Below are 22,275 nucleotides of genomic sequence, written 5' to 3' on the forward strand. Positions count from 1 at the left end.
ACCCCTTACCCTGAAGCTGCCCCAAAGCATCCTTAAATGAATTTGCTACTTAACCATTTTTAGTAACCCACCCAGAACTGGAGAGGATGGGTTTGATCAGTCTTTCAAAGGCAGCTTAAACAATTTTCTATGTATTTGATTTCAGATTATAAGGGCTTTGGAACAGGGACCCTATGAGTTGTTTGGCAGCTTACTTGCTGAACAGAAGCAGGACTCTAGTGCTCCGGTCAGTGTATGTATTAGGTATTCCCCTTGTACCCAACCCACAGAGGATGTGAGTCTGTTACAGTCCCCTGCTACAGAACAGAGGGTTTTTTTACTCAAGTTGTAGAGACTCAATAAACAACAACATTATAGAAAGGATATTTGAGAACATTTTTTAAAATTAAAAAAAATATAACTCACATCTTTAATGTAATTCATCTCTTCTTTCAGCTGATTAGCTGACCACCCATAAACCACCATTTCTTTCTTATGGTTATTGTCAGTCCTGTGTACCACACCATACACCATGCCATCAGAGAACTTCCCTGTAGACATTCCATTCGGAACATGGTAGGGTTGCTATTTAAAAACAAAAAACCAAACACCTTTTACCCTAAATAATACTAAACACAAAAACAAATTAAAAACAGCAAAAGGGAGCATGCTACAGACCTGCAAAGAAAGATACAGAAATTCCTTAGGTCTTATATACTTGCATCCTCAAGGAAGGATAGAAGTTTCATTAGTCTTAACAGAAATTATATGTGTATGTACAACTAGAGGACAACAGACTGGACTTCTGGGTGAGAGAGAGTAATGAGGTTATTAAAAAATTGTTCAAGACATTGACTTACTCAAATTCATTATCGGGAAATTATATATATATATATATGTATGGTTGGATTTGGAGGCTAGGGATAAGTAGATGTGTAGGCACAGTCCATAACAGCTGTTTTCCTTTGCCTGGAGCTGCTCTCAACTTTTGTTTATAAAATTTACTTTCAAAATGTTTCTTTATGCACCCTTTAAAATAAAAATATCCTGGAGGAAAATCCAGGAGACATGATATATAAGATGTTTTATTGCTCATTTTAAAACTTTTTCATGAAGAAATACATGATAGATGCAGTTTTTACAACTCTCTTATGCAATGTCAGTGCAAGTCTAAATATTTTGCACTATAATTCTTAAACTTTTATGAATAAATGTGGGTCATTTATACATATGAACCCTGATTTAACGTAGTTCTCAGGAAACATCTGAAACTTTCAATAAAAAAATATATAAGCTGCATTTAGGCTATGGATTTTAGATTACAGTGGTTTGATATTTAGTGCTCAAAAAAAAAATCAGGACTTACTTGTACTATATTTTGTTTATATTTTAAGCAGTCCAGTTCACGTTTGAAGCTTTTTTTTTTTTTTTTTTTTTAAAGCTGGCATACTCCCATGGTACCCCAATACTTCAGTTCAGATTCTGTTTCTCCTGCAGGATTTAGTAACATCAGTACTGCAAGACTTGAAGTAGGGCAATGAGCTGCATGGTATTTGCACATATTTGTGTAGGTGTTAGGTATGTTATCAATTCTTGTAAGGGGGACACAGAACTCTGAACTCAGGTCCCAGTAGGTAAAAGTACAGAGGAAGTTAAACTAAAAAAATATATATGCATGTGTGTGCCTCAATTTAAGAGGGACACTGAGTCCCCAATTCAGGCTTTCGACACCTCTGAAAAAAATTAGATACAAGGTGTCACAAATTGGGCACCCAAAACTGAAGTGCACAAAATCAGTGAACACTGCTGAAAATATGGCTGAAAAATATTTATGCATCTGCTTAACTCTATGCACATGAACAGTCCCATTAAACTCAGCACATAATGTAAATGTTTGCAAGATTGACAAAACATACATTTTCAGTTTTTTCCCCCCCTCTCTATATACTTAGCAGGACCTGGTAGATTTGGGAACATTCCTGAATGTTGCCCTTAGTCCCTCAGATAAAGATTTTGTAACCAAACACATATTCCCATTCAACAATAAGAACTTTTAAAGCTTTTAGGTGTTGAAACTTATTAAGTTTTTAACACCTCCACCACATTTCAACAGTCTAAATATTCTCCTTCCCCATCAACTGAGGGATGAGAAAGCTGCAGCTCAATTTTCAGTCTCTTATGATGTCACATCCCATTAGCTCTCCAGTTCTTCAGATAACACAGAGAAATAAACACCGACCCAGCATGCTCTTTCTAGTATAAAAAAGCTAAGAACAAAGGGGATTATTGGAGTTCACCTTTAAAGTACTAACATTAAAGGAACCAAAAATACATCTCCTGGAACTATTCACAAGACAATGAGCTGGCAACTGTAGTACATAATCAATTTGTACTGTATTCTTAGACACAGTACATGAGTTAATCTCTCTGTTTAGAGATTGTTTTTAAAGGATACCTTGTACTGATTTGGAGCAAGCTAGTTTGTCTATATTAGATAATCACACACTACATTAGCTGTGCACGTATCTGGGAAAACAACATTTACCATACAAATGAAAAAAGGAAATATTGCTGTAGCTTTGACATTTAAAAAAAATACATAATTGTGAAATATTTCCAAGCTTCTGTTACACTGATATTTTCTCCTCAATATCATATACAAATATCACCCAACCCCCTCCCACCACATTAAAAGAACATTAAAGTTACAAGATCGAGCCCTCGAAAGTTAGGAAGTTCCAGAAATAAGGTTGCCTGTGTAACCTTAATTAATTGACTTTGTGCATAAGCATGATGATACATTCTCTAATTCCATGCTCACATGCTTCTTTTTTCAACAGTACCTCTACTTCATTCATTGCACAAGATGGACCTGCTCAGGGGATGAATCAGGATTGTGTAGTAAAGGTGGCTGTTGTCTAGAAGACCACTGCCTCATTTATTGTACTAGTTAATAAGGCATGGCAGGAAGAGAAGGATGGTCTTATGCTAACAGCAGTTGAATGGTGCCCTGGACAACTGGATTCTATTCCTACCTCTGGCACACAGAGTTCTGGTGTGATGCTGGGCAAGACACTTAAAAAAAACCAAAAAACATCACATCAAACATTTCATGGGTAGTCATTACTTATGTGTTCCTCATTTTCTGAGTGCCCAGCTTGAGACCCTGGGGTCTGATGTGCAGAACACTCACACTCTGATTTGCTAAACTTTCACAGCTGCAACTGAAGTCAAGAGGCGCTGTTATTTGAAACTATCAAGTGCTGTATCATGCTAAGCACCTGAAAAAAATCAGGTCTTAGACATCTCAAATTGAGCATTGCATCACTACCAGTCCCAGTCTCTTTGCCCTGACATTCCCAGTTCCTCCCTCCCAACTCTTCCCACCCCTGTATTTTTGCCCCAATCACCTCTCTCCCTGGCTCTTTGTAGCAATCTCTTTGACCAGCCAGCCCCAATTCTCCCATGCACATCCTTGCTCCTTCTCATATCGCAGTTCCCCCACGCACGTCCTGGCTCCTTCTCATATCTCTTCCCTCACCCCATCCCCCACTCATTCACCCCCCACAGCTTTCCAACCCCAGTCTCCTCCTTCAACCACCTCCTGTCTCCCCACTCCTCTAAGCACGGAGTCTGATCTCAGTGTTGTCATTCCTCCCCAAATGGCTCCCAGATCCCCCGTTTTATTTCACCAGCTCCCAGTCTCAGCCTCCTCTTTCTCCCAACCCCAGCCTCCCTACCATCTCTGGCTCCCAATCCCAGTCCCACCCCACAACTCCCAGTCAGTTTCTCTCTTCCCCCGTTTCCTCTTCCTGTCCCAGGAAATCTCCTTGTCCTAACTACTCCTTTCCTTCTTCCCTGGTCCAGGTCTTCTCCCTTCTGTATTCCTCCTCCATGCGGTCTAACCTCATTCTGAGAAATGACTGAAACTTATGAAAAATTCAGAAAGCATTTGACAAGGTCCTCATCAAATGTTCTTAAGCAAATTAAGGAGTCATGGGATAAGAGGAAAGGTCCTCTCATAGATCCCTCACTGGCTAAAAGATAGGAAACAAAGGGTGGGAATAAACAGTCAGTTTTCACAGTGGAAAGAGCTAAATAGCAGGGTCCCCCAAGGACCTGTACTGGGATCAGCATTGTTCAACAATGACCTGGAAAAGGTGGTAAGAGTGAGGTGGTAAAGTCTGCCGACAATACAAAATTACCTTATATGGAAGCTGTTCCATAACCCTAAATCACTTTTGTTGCCCTTCTCCATACTTTTTCCAATTCTAATACACCTTGTTTGAGATATGGTGTCCAGAACTGCATGCAGTATTCAAGGTGTGGGCATACCATGGATTTATACAGTGACATCTTATTATCTATCCATTTCCTAATGGTTCCAAACACTATGAGCTTTTTTGACTGCAGATGGACATTGAGTAGATGTTTTCAGAGAACTACGCACAAGGACGCCAAGATCTCTTTCTTCAGTGGTAACAGCTAATTTAGAACCCATCATTTTGTATGTGTAGTTGAGATTGTGTTTTCCAATGTGCACTGTTTTGCATTTTCAACATTACATTTAATCATTTTGTTGCCCCATCACCCAGTTTTGTCAGATCCCTTTGTAACACTTCACAGTCTGCTTTGGACATATCTGTAGATCATAAGAACAGCCATACTGGGTCAGATCAATGGTCCATCCAGCCCAGTATCCGGTCTTCTGACAGTGGCCAATGTTCTTATGTTCTATAAAATCATGAATGGTGTGGAGAAAGTTAATAAGGAAATGTGATGTACTCTTTCATATAACACAAGAGCCAGCCATTGAAATTAATAGGCAGTAGATTTAAAAAACCACCATCAGGAACGATTTCTTCACACAAAGCACAGTCAACCTGTAGAACTCATTACCAGGGAATGTTGTGAAGGCCAAAAGTATAACTGGTTTCAAAAAAAGAATGAGATAAATTCATGGAGTATAGGTCCATCAATGGTTATTAGCCAAGATGATCACGGACACAACCCTATGCTCTGGATGTCTCTAAACCTCCGACTTGCAAGGAGTTGGAATTGGACAACAGGGGATGCATTACTTGATAAGTTGTCCTGTTCTGTTCATGCCCTCTGAAGCATCTGGCCCTGGCCACTGTCAGAAGACAGGATAATGGGCTACATGGACAACTGATCTGATCCTGTATGGCCCTACTTATGTAAATTCAGGTTGCAGTAAACACCCAGAGCATGGAAAATTTCAACCCAAATGGTTAAAGTGATCACAAACTTGTAAGCAACTGTAAAAAGAGTCTTATAATGGGAAATGTTGGGCAACCTTAATAAAAAAAAATGGTGCTAACAACCTCATCTATTACACAAACGCACATGCACTTGCAGTGCAACTATCAACATACAATTCCACGCTTTAAAAAAATAAAATACAAAAATCATCACAGGCATATTTTTGTATGCCAATAATCAAAGCTACATAATCACATACTACTCTACCCGTCATTAAAAAACCATTTACTTTGTTGAAAACACAAAGAAAGCAAGCTTGTTTTACAGGAACTGGGTGAGACACGATTTAAGACTAGCTTTACATTTCCTGGGTTATACAATTCGTTTGGTAGTTTCATAGCAACGCCACCTTAAATAATTACTTGCATTAGAGCATTAAAGAATAATTTCCGTCTCCCAGATGCCCAAAACAATAATCATTTCAATTGTGGCAAATTACTTCAGAAAGTAATATGCTTCTAAGGACCTGAACATTATCCATGGAACAGCTACTGCCTAGCAAGTATAGCTTTCAAAGTCACACAACTGGTTTATCATCATTTTAATGGAGCTCTAGTAGCTGAACTTCTTGATCTCCAGCAACAAACTTCTACTGGGTCTCCAAAATGTTACAGGACTCATTTAAAAATCTTGCTTATAGGCATTAACATGGAGATTAGGCAGGGAGCTATACAAATGACTGATTTTTTCGAGTTTGCTGGCAGTTCCAAAAAGACAGAATTGTTTAACAAACTGAAAAGTTAACAAAAAAAAAATTGTTCTGAATTTTAAGATTTGTTTTAAAAATTACATAAAATGAGGACCTTTATATGAAATGTCACTTTGAATAGAAAAAGTGAAAATATTTTGTTTTGAAAGCGTGGAAACAAAGTGTTTAGATTTTTTCTTCCTGGTTTTCAACAGAAACAATTCAGCAAATTCAACACAAAATCATGAAATGTTTGGGTTGACCCAAATGTCCATTTTTGCTGAAAAATTTTTCAGTTGGAAAATTTCAACCAGCTCTAGTTATAAACTTTCTGGCCACAACTGGGCTTTTCCTAGGCCATGGAACATATCTGTGCAGAATGCCTTGGGAAGATCTTTCCTGGCAAAGATCTAGTAGATTCAAACTAACCAAGATCTGTATCCATCCAAACCACATGGTCCCCCAAATACACTTATTTCCCATTACACACACAGGTGAGTAGATTTACATTTACAGGACAATGGAATTGTACATATGACATGTAGGTATATATATTACACAACCACTGCTTACACCTCTAACCATGCCTTTTTGTTATCACCACCTGCTCCAGGAATTGTGCCTCCTTTCAGGCTGTTCTGTAAGTTTAGAACAGTGTCCCAAGCTTCCTCCCTCTTTCTCCTCTCTTACAAAAGAGAGTTTAAGAATTCCTCTAGTTTGAAAAGCATTCCACATCTAATAAGTACATGACATTGTACATTTGTTCTCTGCTTTACACTGTATTGTTTTGGTTTATAAGGATCGGTTTCAGTTTTGGTACAGGTTTCAGAGTAGCAGTGGTGTTAGTCTGTATTCGCAAAAAGAAAAGGAGGACTTGTGGCACCTTAGAGACTAACCAATTTATTTGAGCATAAGCTGTTAGTCTCTAAGGTGCCACAAGTCCTCCTTTAGTTTTGGTACAGTTTTCCCATTGTTCAATGCTGTATAAAATTGACGGCACTATCTATGTTACTTTCCCTTTTACTGTCATTTTTCTCATCTTTTCCCTCCTTCCCTCCACTCAAATCTCTTTCCACCCCTGCCTCTCCCAACTCCCCCAAAGAAGTTGGTAGTTCTATCGTTTAAAGTTTATTTTTTCTAAACTATTTGTAGAAGGGTATAAGGGCACTACCTGGCCACAGTGCACCAGGGTGTTAATCACAATTCAGCTGCCTGTTTCACTTGCACAGCTACTCAGGGGAAGGGCTAGTGAAGTGGCCACCTGAAAGGCAGAAGGAGAAGAATTCCTTGGGGAAGTGCAGGCTCACACTCAGGGGTCAGAGAATTACCAATTATCTTGACTTATTTTACATTCTTGCTATAAAACACTTACCATCTTTCAAAAGAGGATCTTGCTGACTGCAACTGTTTTTTCTCATGTTATTCCACCAGCATGCACCTGACATTACCCACCTCTTCCAATTTGCGTTCTCCGAGCACTTACTTACCCCCCCCCCCCCATCTCTGGTCAGTGTTTCCCCATCAATATTTTATCTTTTTTCTCCTTTTCTTTCTTGTTCCCCTGTCATACCCCCTCCCTACCATATTCTCTTTCTCCCAAATCCCCAGGGTCCCCCTCTCCCTAACCGAGCACCATGGAGCGCTAGAGCCTTCACAGACAGCAAAATCTGTTTAAATACATGTTTACAGCCACACCTTTTCCGCATTCCAATACAGAGGGGAGCCAGGCTGGTAGATCCTCTCCCCCTGCTCAGGTATTCAGTGATAAAGGAGTAGAAATGGTAATCACCACCTCTCTCTGCTGCATGGTCAATGGTGAGGCAAGTGATAGATCTCTCAGTTGGGGATATTAAAAGTCAATGTGTGTCTTCAAAATGTTCAGGACCAGATGAGCACTGGTTAGGATCATTGCATTCAGCTGCTGAGCTTACTAAGTAAAGTTGTCAATGCTGGTGGACTTTAAAGCCAAGATCCAGCCTAACCACCCCCATTTCTGGTCAAAACCATCACATTACTGCTAGAGAAATGTAAAGGAAACAGTTTTAGCTACCACGGCATTGCCACACACTCATCACTGTGATATCAGAGCACTCCCTGAGCAGATACTATAGAAAAAGCACTGCATTTTATTTTAAAACTATTCTAACATGCGAGCTGCTGACCTGAAATTACAGGCTTATTTTGAGTGATTTCTGAGTCTGTGCTGCAATGTAAGTTAGTAGTGAGAATATACCATTTGCATGCACAGCAAATGCTATATGAATCTACAGTAGCTTCCAGGGATATGCTTTGACTTGATGTGCAGTAGCACAGACACAATACATAGGGTGATGTCTAATAACGATCTTCTTTTCTTTGAGATATGCTATTTATTATTCAGTTCCTTGCACTATTTTAAATAGACAGACACCTGAGATGTTGCAAAATGCCTGCTAATTACTAGGTGTCCTGTTTATCTCTCAACCCAAATAGACTGTTTTTATGGTGGCTCTGCTTCATACCAAACTGCCTAAGGTGCAATAAAGTTCTATTCAGAATATAAAGTGCTGCTTTTTGCTTCCTCTTTTATAGGCAGGCATGATGCCTATTAATTTACATGTACAATAAGAAACACATGCCAAGGAGAGCTTTCCCCCAATCAATATCCAATATTCCATTTTAAAATCAAATCAAAAGATATGTTCTAGACTTTCCTATCACTTCAGATTCCTCCTAAACAAGAGGGCAGGGTACACTCTAGGCATCCTTTTAAAAAAAAGGAGTAAACCCATCTAATTTAATGATTAAGACACATCTTGGTGTGTTAGGCTGAGAACCACTGATCCAATTTACCATTGTGGGCCGCATCCAATACTACCTATATGGCCCTGAGGATGTCACATGGGCCACAGTTGTGTGCTGACTGGACCACAGGTTGAGAACTACTGGTTTGGATACACAACAGTGGATTCATGTAGGGGTGTGGGTGCGTTTAATAAGAACTTAAAAGTTTTAGCAAAACCTAATTGTCAATTACCTGTAATATCTCAAATCAATTCCTTTGGCATCTACTAAAAGTAGTTAAAATAGGTTTCTTATTTCTTCCTATTCCCAGAGCTATCAGAGTATCTGCTATATCAGTTCTGTCTCCCTTTCGTTTAGAATACAAGTTACCAATGATATAGACAGTGATAATGTTCACACAGTTGATTAACTTAGATTTCCTGTAAAGAAGAATAGCATCTTTATTATATCTATTCCATCAGCCCAAATTGCTCTAATGTGATAGATTATTATTTTTTATATTACTTTGGTGTTCATGAAACTCATATTACATTCAGCCTCCTTTGCAGATGCTACATTATATTTTAAATGCATTATGGATATGGAAATGTGTCAATACATATCTATACAAGCATTATTTCTTGAAATACAGCATATATGAAATATAGACTGAAAGAAATACACCAGTTAACTTCTATGATTCTATAACATTGCCAGGAACTTTAGAAAATTCAAAGAGTATCACAATTAGCAAAAACTATCACATATCTACCAGTGCAGTAGCTGATTTTATAACATATACTGTAGCCTAGTAGTACCGAGCTGTTATATACTGCTTGTCATCAGTAGATCTCAAAGTGCTTCACAAAACCTATTTTAGCGGTGCTCAACCCTAGAGAGACTATGTCTCAACCAAAGGAGGTGCAGAGAACCCCAAAATACTCAGAGACACGTTATGAGATGACATTAGTGCAACTGATTTTTCACTTCTTACTAAAAGAGTATCAGCTAGAGAAGACTGTAATCCAGTGCCGTACCATGGTATTTTTATAACTCTTTGGCACTCCCTTTGACACAATACTAACCCTCTAGCTCTTATCCTTCTCAAGCAGCTGGTAGAGATGGGAAGGAATCCTGGGAATTATCCATTTGCTCATCTGTTGCCTTGTCACATGGAAAGCATTCTGCTGATGCAACTGTTGTGTTTGCTCTTAGACTCCACAAGAGTTACATGTGGTTCAACAGTCAGGTGGAGCTTCGTAGATCAGAGTTGGGCAGTGCCACAGGGCATGCTACCTCACCCTTTCTCTTTACAAGCAGTCCTCACACACTCTTACTTAAGTTCACCACAGCATATTATATTTGTCTCATGCAGTTTCATGTCCCATCACCATAATGCTTTTCCCAATCTTCAAGGTACTCCTTGACAGAGGGATGATGGATGGTCTTACTTTTGAGATCCTGAGCTTCTTTGACCTTCCTTCCAGCCTTTGCCCCTCTCTTCCGTTTTTTTTTTAAATGTCCCAGCTGATGAGCTGAATCACCTTGTTAGTTGTTTAGTCATCCAGTCCCTAACCAATTATCTCCTCAATTTGGGGATATTTGCAAGGTGCATTGAAAGATGAGTCAGCCTTAAACTATTCACGGTAACAGGTTCTTAGGCCTTCCCCTCATTGCATTGTTAGCCTGAGCTGCAACTTGAGTTTTGCACCTAACCTGACTCCAGTCCATGCAAAAATCTCTAGCTCAATTTAAATGGTGTTTGAAGCTCATGCTAGTTAGAATGGGAATGCAGTATCTTGAATTACAACAGCTCATCAACTACTAATTCAATCACTCTGGGCATGTCTACACAGCAGTTTAAGCCCAGGCTCAATCTAACCTCCACCTTTGTATCCTCACTGCAAATGTGCTAACCTAGGGCTCTTTCCCAGGGTCCCAAACAATGTTCTCTCTATTTTTTTCCATCCATCTGCAGAATAAATTTTGTTATGTGCACCGAGGTGATGTACGCCACCAGTAGAAGAAACAAAAATCCTAGATATAATATATATTTTTTAAAAGTTACCATAGGGATAATTACTCCAGCCGGGATAGGTTAGGCATTTTAGATCTCACTACTCAAAGAATTAAATTTAAGTGTAAGAGAGAAATAAAAATTATGAAATGTATAGACCACTCAAAAAACTAAAATAACATTTTGAAAGAGTAAAATTACACACACACACACACACACAGTGTGTGTATGCTGGCTGCTCGGGAAGTTTCTGAGAGACACCGTGCACTGTCTCTTTAAGGCACTCACTGAAAGCTCTTCTGTTCCCCTGAGCCCTGTCTCCCCACCCTGGCTCTGCAGAGATGGGGGACATGGGCAAGAGAGAGGGAGAACACGCGCTCACATGCACACTGGCTGCTGGGGAAGTCTCTGAGACACCGTGTGCTGTCTCTTTAAGGCACTCACTCCACCCAGAAGGCTTGTTCAGACTTCAGCAGCTCTCTCCTGCTCAAAAGTCCTGAGCCCTGTCCCCTCTGTCCTGCTCTGTGGTGATGGGATACAGGGGTGGGGGACAGGGACACCCTGACATCAGCACCCTCCTTCCCCCCACTCTGCACAGCCAGCAGGAGGGTCCCAGGAACAGCTGCAGGAGCAACATGGCTGCAAAAAGCAGCAGAGAGGGGCACCTGAACACATGCTGCCAAATGCGTGCAGCTCTGCTAATCAAGTGCACAGCATTTGAATCTCTCCTGGCAGGCCGTGCGGCCACGCAGCTTAGAGGGTACACAGGCCAAGACCCTTCAGGACTGGAGGGTCTGAGCCCATATGAAGTTGGGACCTAGGGTCCGAGCCCCATGGCTTCAGCTTGATGTGGGTCCTAGAAGTGCTCCTGGGTATCCCAAAGTTCCTGGCAGCAGAGGAGCAGCAGTGCAGGCAGCCAGAAGTGCCATTACTGTCTGGCCGAGCATGCTACCCCTTTCAGCTCCTCCCACAGCAGCGACTCTGGCTCCTCCTCGCTGCTGTGTGGAGCTTGCCCAGAGCAGGGAGCAAAATTGACAGGGAGGAGGTGGCTCCCTGTCACTAGGATGTTGGATTAAAAATGCAATGTAGATGGTTGAGACCAGGATTCCCTGCCACAGGTCAGTTAAGTCCCAGTAACCCTTGGTGTACATTACTGTGTACACATAGCCTCTGTGAGGGTGTTGTTTTGCAGTGTGATCACTCTCAGTAGGCTTGAGTGGAGCAAGTTGAGTGTTCTAACTGAAGCTAACTAATGCAGTAAAGACAAGCCCTTTTGCCTTCTATGACAAGATAACTGGCTCTGCGGATGAGGGGAAAGCGGTGGACGTGCTGTTCCTTGACTTTAGCAAAGCTTTTGACACGGTCTCCCACAGTATTCTTGCCAGCAAGTTAAAGAAGTATGGGCTGGATGAATGGACTATAAGGTGGATAGAAAGTTGGCTAGATTGTCGGGCTCAACGGGTAGTGATCAATAGCTCCATGTCTAGTTGGCAACCGGTATCAAGTGGAGTGCCCCAGGGGTCGGTCGGTCCTCAGGCTGGTTTTGTTCAATATCTTCATAAATGATCTGGAGGATGGTATGGATTGCACCCTCAGCAAGTTTGCAGATGACACTAAAGTGGGAGGAGAGGTAGATACACTGGAGGGTAGGGATAGGATACAGAGGGCCCTAGACAAATTAGAGGATTGGGCCAAAAGAAATCTGATGAGGTTCAACAGGGACAAGCGCAGAGTCCTGCACTTAGGACGGAAGAATCCCATGCACCGCTACAGACTAGGGACTGAATGGCTCGGCAGCAGTTCTGCAGAAAAGGACCGAGTGGTTACAGTGGACGAGAAGCTGGATATGAGTCAACAGTGTGCCCTTGTTGCCAAGAAGGCCAATGGCATTTTGGGATGTATATGTAGGGGCATTGCCAGCAGATCGAGGGACGTGATCGTTCCCCTCTATTCGACATTGGTGAGGCCTCATCTGGTGTAGTGTGTCCAATTTTGGGCCCCACACTACAAGAAGGATGTGGAAAAATTGGAAAGAGTCCAGCGGAGGGCAACAAAAATGATTAGGGGACTGGAACACATGAATTATGAAGAGAGGCTGAGGGAACTGGGATTGTTTAGTCTGCGGAAGAGAACAATGAGGGGGGATTTGATAGCTGCTTTCAACTACCTGAAAGAGGGTTCCAAACAGGATGGACTAGACTATTCTCAGTGGTAGCAGAGGACAGGACAAGGAGTAATGGTCTCAAGTTGCAGTGGGGGAGGTTTAGGTTGGACATTAGGCAAAAACTTTTTCACTAGGAGGGTGGTGAAACACTGGAATGCGTTACCTAGGGAAGTGGTGGAATATCCTTCCTTAGATATTTTTAAGGTCAGGCTTGCCAAAGCCCTGGCTAGGATGATTTAGTTGGGGATTGGTCCTGCTTTGAGCAGGGGGTTGGACTAGATGACCTCCTGAGGTCCCTTCCAACCCTGATATTCTATGGTTCTATGATGCTACAGCATGGAACAAAGATGGGTATAAAATTCAGTAAGTGCTCAAAATAAAATTCTTAGATTAAGGCCTTGTCTACACTATAGAGTTTGATTGTCGACAAACTTTTTTTTGTTGACAAAAAAGCGTTACAACCTCATCGCTATTGCACGTTCACACTACGCTCCCTCTGTCTGCAGGGCACGTCCACAGTTGGTGCTCTAGCATCGACAGTGCACTGTGGGCAGTTATCCCCTTCTGCAGCTAGGGCTTGTGGGAAGGCGGAGTGGATCGCAACACATCATGGGGGCAGGTTCAACATCCCATGATGCATTATTTTCTGTCCCAGCATTCCAGGGTCTTCCGACTACATTTTGTGACATTTTTCCAATGGCCTCTGTTTACTCAGCACCTGCCATCTCTGTGTGAAAGGATGGATCCTGCACTGCTCCTGTTGTCACTGTTATGAACATATAGTGGATGGTCATGCATTATATCATGAGCTCTCAATCTGAACAGGAATCAAAGTTGCCTGACCTGCTGTATGCCATGGAAAGAAACACCAGATGAACTTTTGGCATTCACGGAGCAGCTGCACACAGTGGACCGTTGCTTTTGGGTCAGGAAACAAGCACTGAGTGGTGGAAGTACATTGTTATGCAGGCCTGGGATGACGAGCAGTGACTGCAGAACTTTCGGATGCGCAAATCCACCTTCCTAGAACTGTGTGCGGAGCTCACCCCAGCCCTGCACTGCAAGGACACCAAAACGAGAGCTGCCCTCTTGGTGGTGAAGTGCATGGTGATCACAGCGTGGAAGCTGGTGACTCCAGTCTACCATCATTCGGTCACGAATCAGTTTGGAGTTGGAAAGTTGATCGTGGGTGCCGCGTTAACACGTGTGAACAGGGCCATTAATCACATCCTGCTACGAAGTACTGTGACTCTTGGCAATGTGTATGAACTAGTGGATGGCTCTGCAGCAATGGAATTCCTTAACTGGAGGGGCGATAGATGGAACGCATATTCCAATTTTGGCCCGGGACCATCTAGCAACAGAGTGCATGAATAGAAACTGGTACTTCTCTATAGTATTGCAGGCTTTTGTGGATCACCATGGGCATTTCACTGACATCAACGTGGGCTGGTCCGGGAAGGTGCTTGACCCATGTATCTTCAGGAACACTGGCCTGTACAGAAAGCTGCAAGCAGGGACTTTCTTTCCAGACCAGGAGATTCAGGGGATGGGGGACAGGGATGTTGAAATGCCCACAGTGATCCTGGAAGATCCAGCATACCCCTGACTCCCAAGGATCATGAAGCCTTAGAAGGGAAACCTGGACAGCAGGCAGGAGCACTTCACCAACAGGCTGAGTAGGTGCAGAATGACCATGGAATATACATTTGGCAGATTAAAAGTGCACTGGTGATGCCTTTATGGCAGATTATGGGAATGTTTTCCTCACTTAGATCTAGTCATAGCTGCCTGCTACATAATCTTTGTGAGGAGAAGGGTGAAAAGTTTGACCAGGGATAGAGCACAGAGGCAGATTGCCTGACTGCTGATTTTGAGCAGCCTGATACCAGGGCTATTAGAGGGGCACAACAGAAGGCAATTTGAATCAGGGAGGCTTTGAGGAAACACTCTGATAATGAGAACCAGTAATGTATATTTCCGTTCAGTAATCTGTTCATTATTTTGAATTTTCTTATTGTGCCTAACACTTGCGATGTTTCCCCGCATGGGATTTACCATAAGCAAATGATTAAACAACTACATGCATATGTTTTACTACCAGCAGCTATCACCAAGTGTGGAACACAAATAAAGACTGGTTATCTTTCAGAGAGAGTTTGTTTTGATTAAATATCAATTAACACATACAAAAGGCTTGGTGGGAAGGGAGTTAGCAATGCAAGGCAGTGGATGCTCTCATAGCTGTGCTTAAGTCCAGCTCTCATTTTGGAAGCTGTCCAAAGAAGTGGAGTGAACAGGATACTGAGATGTTTCAAAAAGTTGGAAGGAATGTGTGGGAGGAGTTTGGGAAGGGCGTGGAAAACAGTTCGGTATTGGCCGGGGGGGGAGGGGGACAAGCATGCATCTGTTCTAACTGAAGTGCGATGAGGAACTTCAGCATCTCTGTTTGCTCCTCCATGACTTTTATCATCTGCTCATGGGCCTTTTGAATGCGCTCCACACGGTCCTTTCTATCCCATCTTTCCATTTTTCTCCCTCCATTCTCTTTTTTCTGCCTCAGACAATTGGAGCACCTCACAGAACATGTTCTCCTTGCTCCACCTTAGTCACTTCCTTATCTGATGAAGGTGCTCCGCCAGTGTGTAGGTGGTTCCCCTGAATGCCACATCTGCAGAAGCACAAGAAACAATAATATAGAGAAGCATGATTGTTAGTGCATGCACAGCACTGCATCATGACATTAAAATACACCTCTTTTCACATATTGAATTGTTTCTCACTGTTCCCTGGCAAGCAACAGCTCGGTGGATATACTAAACATGGTGAGTTTGGCCCAGGGGGCGGGCAGTTGGGCATTCAAGATGGGGCAAAGGGTCTACTTTAAAAAAAAAAAAAAAAAAAAAAACGGGATCACTGGAGGCAAGTAGGGACAATATTGTAAATTCTGCCACCATTTTCCACAGGTGGGGATCACTGAAGCAGATATCTCACTCCTGGCGGTAAGAAAGAATGCAAGGGTGCATCTACTTCACGCATTCAGCTTCAGACCTGGATCCTATGCTGCTTGCCTGTGTGCCGCTTTGGTCCCTGCGCCAGTGATCGTCGAAGGAAAGTTTCTTACAACAGAGGAAGGAACAGAGCAGCTCTGCCAAGGAACCTTCGACAGAGGATTGGCGAGGACCTCCAGGAAAGTGTCCTAGCGATCTCTCTGGAGGATTCCTATGAAATCTTGGTGTGAATCAACACACTGTACCATCACACTGCTTAGCTGCACAGGGGAATGTGAAGCATGCTCAAACACAGCTAGTCTTGTACATTTCTATCCCTTCACCCACTTCTACTGGATACAGAACAAAGGACACCTATATGTCAAATAACTGAGCGGCATCAGCTCAAAAAGATCACTTACCAGGGGTCTGCTCTCCAGCATCTGGCTCGCCAGAGATGGACTGCTGAGACTGGCCAGACACCTCTTGTGAGGAGAAGAGTTCCCGATTCGCAGCACCACCGGACAACTCTGCCATGGGCTCCACATCATCCTCCAAGTCCACCTCTAGGGTCCATGACTTTGTCCTCAGGGTTAGGTCCACTGTCCACCGCCTCTAGCCCCATCCAAGTATCCACAGGGCTCTTGGCAGTGCAGATGGGGTCCCCGCGAGGATGGCGTCCAGCTCTTTATAGAAGCAGCAGGTCTTCAGCACAACACTTGAGCAACCGTTTGCCTTCCTCGCCTTATGGTACACTTGTCTCAGCACCTTTATCTTCGCTTGGAACTGCGCAGTGTCCCGATCATAGCAGCCCTTATCGCACAAACCATATGAAATCTGCCCATAGAAATCTGTCAAAATTCCTTCAGCTGGAGCAGAGCTGGGACTGGACAGCCTCCTCTCCCCATATACTCAGCAGATCCAAATGCTCCACTGTGGTCCAAGTGGGAGACTACTTGCCCAGTGGAGCCGCCATAGTCAGCGGAGAGAATGCGATGTGAGCTCTCCATGCTGAGCAAACAGGAAGTAGAATTTCAAAAATGGCCTTTAAAGATGGAGGGGATGATGCTTGTTTACCTAGGTGCAGGACAGCGGAGTTCGAACTGCTGACCTGAATGGTCAGGATGGGCATTGTGGGACCTCCCGGAGGCCAATTACAGTGACAAAACGAAGCGCTGTGTCTACGCTGACATTTTGTCAATAAAAACTTTGCCGCAAAAAGCTCCATGCCTCTCATCGAGATGGTTTTATTTTGTTGCCAAAACAGGTGAATTTGGTCAGCAAAAGTGGCATTGTAGTATGTACACCTCTCCTATTTTGTCGATAAAAACTGCCTTTTGCCAACAAAAATCTGTAGCGTAAACAAGGTCTTACTTTCATATCCAACACTAGCATTTTTCTGAATGTTTTTTGACAATATCCAGTATTTAAAGACAATACAACATTGTTATCAAACAGCTTTGCTGTCCAGTGACTGTCATGCAGTTCCTTTCGGTTCTTGGTACTGCAGAGCTGTATTTGCATACTTTAATTGTTAAATGCAAGCCTGCAAACTGAACAGTCACCTAACCCTTGTCTCTATTATCCCCATTTATAAGAGCTAAGGTTTCCTGTCTCACAAAGGCGTTCTGAGGATTAGTTAATGTTTGTAAGGCACTTTAAGAGTAAAGGTAATTTTATTAACGCTGAGTCAGTCGAATATGGGTGGATCAGCTCAGATATCTGATCACAATATCTTAAGAGATATAAAAGTATCTTATCATTCTGCAAATAAAATTTAAAAAAAGAATAAATAGAGCTCTTTGTGCATTCCCAGTTAATAAGCAACCAGGTAGGGTTTATACAAGCAATGCATTACAGTGACAATAAAATCCATCAGTAATAAATTACAAAATTTTCTTAAAGGTCTTAGGTGAGAACTGATTCACAGTCAGTAACTTTTTGCAGTTGTTTGTTTATATGGTGATATGCATTTAGCTATCTGATGGCATTGGGGGGTAAAATGCTCCACATGTTTTTGAATATTTAATTGCAATGCCCACTGCCAACTAGATATATACTCTTGTACATACTCCTGAATATCAGCAATTATTATTGACAAGAATTACTTACCTTTGGAAAACTATCAGACTGTTATAACAATGCAATAAGATCATACAGCCGGTAGATAATTCTGAATTTAACTAATATAAATCATGTAACAATATGTAGAAAGAATCCAGTGTCTTGGGAATATGTAAACAAACTTACCACTTTGCATTCTAGACTGTACAGAGGATCAATACAGTTGTTCCCCCTTAATACATTCTCTGGTATAAAACTGCCAGGCTCAACTTATGTTAAATTTGCAATTTGAATTTATAGTTGTAGAGGGAGGAGGTGGGAAATCTCATTTGCTTCCTTTAAATTCAAGGCCTCACAGTGAAAAAGACTGTCAGAAATAAAAACCTGTCTCAGCTCTGATCATTCATGGGCCTCTGACACTTCTTTTCATTATTGTGTCCCCACATAGTACAGTCAACATATATCCTCCTTAAAAACAAACTAAGACTACTCTTAATGTGGGTGGACCCTACATCCATTGCCCTAATTAATTAGCAGGAATTCCTTGGGTATCAGATACAAATGAGGAGAGGATTTAAAGTGGCAAAAAGTATTCCACATGGTACAACTACTCAGTTTAAATATTATGGGTTTGATTCTAATTTACACTAAACTATCTTCAAGTGAGTGTAAGTCACATTTATAGCCACTTTAAAACCCCTTTAACAACACCACAGTGATGTCAAGGGGCCTTAGCGTAAATAAGAATCCAAGCCTGTATCTTTGCACAATAGATACTTGATAAACGCCTTATATTTTGACAATTTTGAACAAAATTAAAAGTAGAGAAAACATTTGTCTCTTGCTAAGTCAGGCTACAGAGCTGTAACTCACGAAAGCTTATGCTCAAATAAATTTGTTAGTCTCTAAGGTGCCACAAGTACTCCTTTTCTTTTTGCAAATACAGACTAACACGGCTGCTACTCTGAAACCAGGCTAAAGTTGTGTTAGTTTAGAGATACTATGAAGTAGTTGTGTTTTGAGGGGATCCGAGTGCCGCATCACAATTCAAACATTGTTCTGCTAATATCCTGTTTTGGTTTGGTTTATTAAAAAGTGTTCATGTGGTCAAATAGTAAAAGATGCCCAGCTTTCCTTTTTAATCCTGGCTTAAGACAAGATAAACATATTTATGGCACTAAAAATCTGGCACCAGGTGCTTTTTTTAAAAAGGTGTTTACATGCCTAAATAACTGTAAAAATCTGGTCTTTAAAGCTTGGTCTTGCACCCCGAAACTCACAAAGTTTTGCCACTGCTTCTGTAGGAACAGAACTGGACCCTTTGTCTCTCTCACCGCACTGCTCTCGTACCATTTTCTTCCCAGAAGAACCTGGATTTCCTTCTTTTGTATTTTTCCCATCAGTATCGGTCTAACAACTTACACTTCACTCCCCCCCGGCCCCAAAAGTCATATGAAGGCCAGTTCAAACTCACATTTTTAAGACACCAATCTTGCAAAAAAACTTAAGCATATGCAGAACTTTACACAAACAAGTAGTCCCACTGAAACCAATGGGGACCATTCATACGTTTAAGACTTTGCAGGATCAAACCCTAAGATGGTAAACTATTCAGGACAAGGACCTTGCCTTTGCAGGCACTTGTATGGTGCCTAACACAATGGGGCCCTGATCTTGATTTGGGCTTCTGTTACAAATATTAAATAATAAAATCTTGCAAGTACCTCAACTGCCCATCACCTAGAGCCTATGTGTTGCAAAACTGTTCTAACCCTTATACCTCCAGGCACAATTTTGCTGCCACCAACTTCAGAGCTCACCCATACCTCAGTTTTGAACACAGTATAACTTTTATGTGAAATGTCAATTTTCTTTTCTTAAATTTGCAAAGATGTTGAAATTCCCATCAATGTTAATCTTATTTCTGTGGAAGGGATGAAACAAACACATTCTGATTGTTACTGATTGCGTGCTCGTAAATGCCAGCCTACACCCAATGCACTTACTTTTTTTGTTCTTTCCGGTTTATTTGCTCCTTGTTCAGAAAATGAGCCTTCATCAGGTGGCACTGTTAGGCGTAATCTACAGACATTCATCTAGAAAGAAACAAAGGTTTTCTTTCAGTTTTAAGAATGCTAAGAAAGGTCATTTTAACAGACCCCTCTACAAAATAAGATGCACTAGTTTTTGAGTTTTCATCCATGCCACAAACAATGGAAAAAGTTACTTTCTAATGGCTGGGTTCTTTAGCTGGCAAGAACTAATTCAAGGAGAACATTACATACCTGAAACAATAACATGCTGTTGACTGAAATGGGGTTTTGCTATGTTCACCCAAATGACATTGGGGATTGAAATACACTAACACTGAAAATAGTTTTCTTCAGTTTCTCTGCCTTGGATTGAAATTTGGCACATCTTTGATCTTTAAAATGGGAGATTCAGTATCTGAAAACACAAAATGCTTTCTAGAACAGACCCTGTTTTTATGTCGAGGACATACCAATAGCTTGATCCTGGAAACACTCATGAGTTTAGTTCCACTGAATTCAATGAGATTAATCACATTGGTAAATTATGCACATGGCCAAAAGTTCATAAACGCTTTCATAAAAAAGTGTAATCAAGGTCCCTCTTCCTATGTGATCTTGGAAAAGCCACTTCCTCGTTGGTGAAATGGGGTTAATAATACTATTTTCCCATCACATTGTTTCCCTTTGTTGTCTGTTTCGATTGTAAGCTCTTTGAGGCAGGGACTGTCTTTTATTACAAGTTTGTTCAGTGCCTAGCATGACAGGGTCCCAGTCTTGGCTGGAGCCTTTAGGTGCTACAATAAAAAGCAATAAATGATTTCTAAGCAATAGATACCAACTATTGAAATACAAAACACATTCTGTCCAAACAAAAATCCCAGACTCTCTCTGACATCTCCTTGTGGATGTCTAGCTCTTAAATTCGCCTCCCCACAAAAATCCCTCCCTCCCGCTTTCTCAGCCACTATGGACACCATTACCGTCCTACCTGTCACGCAGGCCTATAATGTGGGTATCATCTTGGATTCTGACCTCCATGTCTAATTCTTCACAATTCTTTGTGCGTAATAGGTCTAAGCTATGGCCTTTCCTATCCATCCACACAGCTAAAATGTTCATCCAGGCCCTCATGCCTCAATTACTACATCCTTTTCTCCAGCATTGAAAAATGCAATCCTGTTTCACTCATATTCACTGAAATTGCTACTGCACAGATCATTTTCTCAGCCTGTTGCTTTGACCAGTTCATCCCTCTATTAACTCCCCTTGCTCTGTCACTTTGAACATAAGCTACTGGTCTTCACTTTCAAGGCCCTTTAGATCCATTTATATCAGTGATACTCAGACCTCAGTGGTTCAGGAGCCAAATTAGTGATCAACATTACCCAAAAGACACCATCACATGAATTCTTTGTTTCATTTACTATAGTGCTATATATTCATATTTCAACAGTATGACGGGAAATATTTAGTTTTTACTCAGCAAAATAACTCACCACATATTATTTTATCAACTACAGTTGTTTAACAACATAGTAAAAACATCCAGATTGGTTAATAATTAAATCACAGTGTTTTAATATCATGTGCTGCAAAGAGCTGCAGGAGACACATTAAAGAGCCACTTGTGGCTCACAAGCGAGACTCAGTCTGAGTATCACTGATTTAGATCTTTAGATCCATTTGCAAAACAATTTTAAACACAAAAAGAGCTCAATGCCATTAATCAGCATTCATTATCAAACCTACAACAACAAGCCAAAGTACATGTGATGAAGGATGTTAAATTTGGTAACGAAACATTTTAATTTCCAGTTTCCAGAGGAACAAACAATGTGATTTATTTTTAAACGATGAATACAACCTTGACTGTGTCCACGTACACTGGCTTTTGACACTGATTAGGTGGTATCTGTAACTGTCATTAAAGAGAATTCCAGATTCTTCCTTTCAGCCATTATAACAGAGAAATTTAAGGCACTTCCTGTTTATAAGTTAATAACCGTACCCTACACTACTAAACTCCTTGACTTTGGAGTTTATTGGCACAAAATATGACTATCAGGAAGCCCATATACACCTCTTATCACCCCTTTTCCCCCACCCATCCCCTTAATTTTTACTTTCCACTGTTCTTTCCTCCCATCAACTTAGCAAGGCTCTTCTCCCTAATACATATTCGTTTACAGGCATGAACCAGAAGGGAGAGGTGGGCAGTCTTCCAATATAAGCAAACAAAGACAAACATTTATGAGTGTTCTTGTGGAGACAAGCACCTTCCTGACCCGTAGGAT

General features: G+C 41.5%; 1 protein-coding gene across 1 annotated transcript in view; it reads right to left on the bottom strand.

Moving 5' to 3' along the window:
* The window catches only part of MYZAP (myocardial zonula adherens protein), a 91,322-nt gene that overhangs the window by 62,944 nt on the left and 6,103 nt on the right, over nucleotides 1-22,275 (bottom strand). Inside the window, exons 2-3 of the mRNA XM_073303761.2 lie at nucleotides 19,955-20,044; nucleotides 406-564 (exon numbers count right to left, since the gene is read on the bottom strand). Coding sequence (XP_073159862.2) covers nucleotides 406-564; nucleotides 19,955-20,044 — 249 coding nt within the window. The remainder of the gene's footprint in view (nucleotides 1-405; nucleotides 565-19,954; nucleotides 20,045-22,275) is intronic.

This window comes from Lepidochelys kempii, chromosome 10 (assembly GCF_965140285.1).
Source record: "Lepidochelys kempii isolate rLepKem1 chromosome 10, rLepKem1.hap1, whole genome shotgun sequence".
NCBI classification, from domain to species: Eukaryota; Metazoa; Chordata; order Testudines; family Cheloniidae; genus Lepidochelys; species Lepidochelys kempii.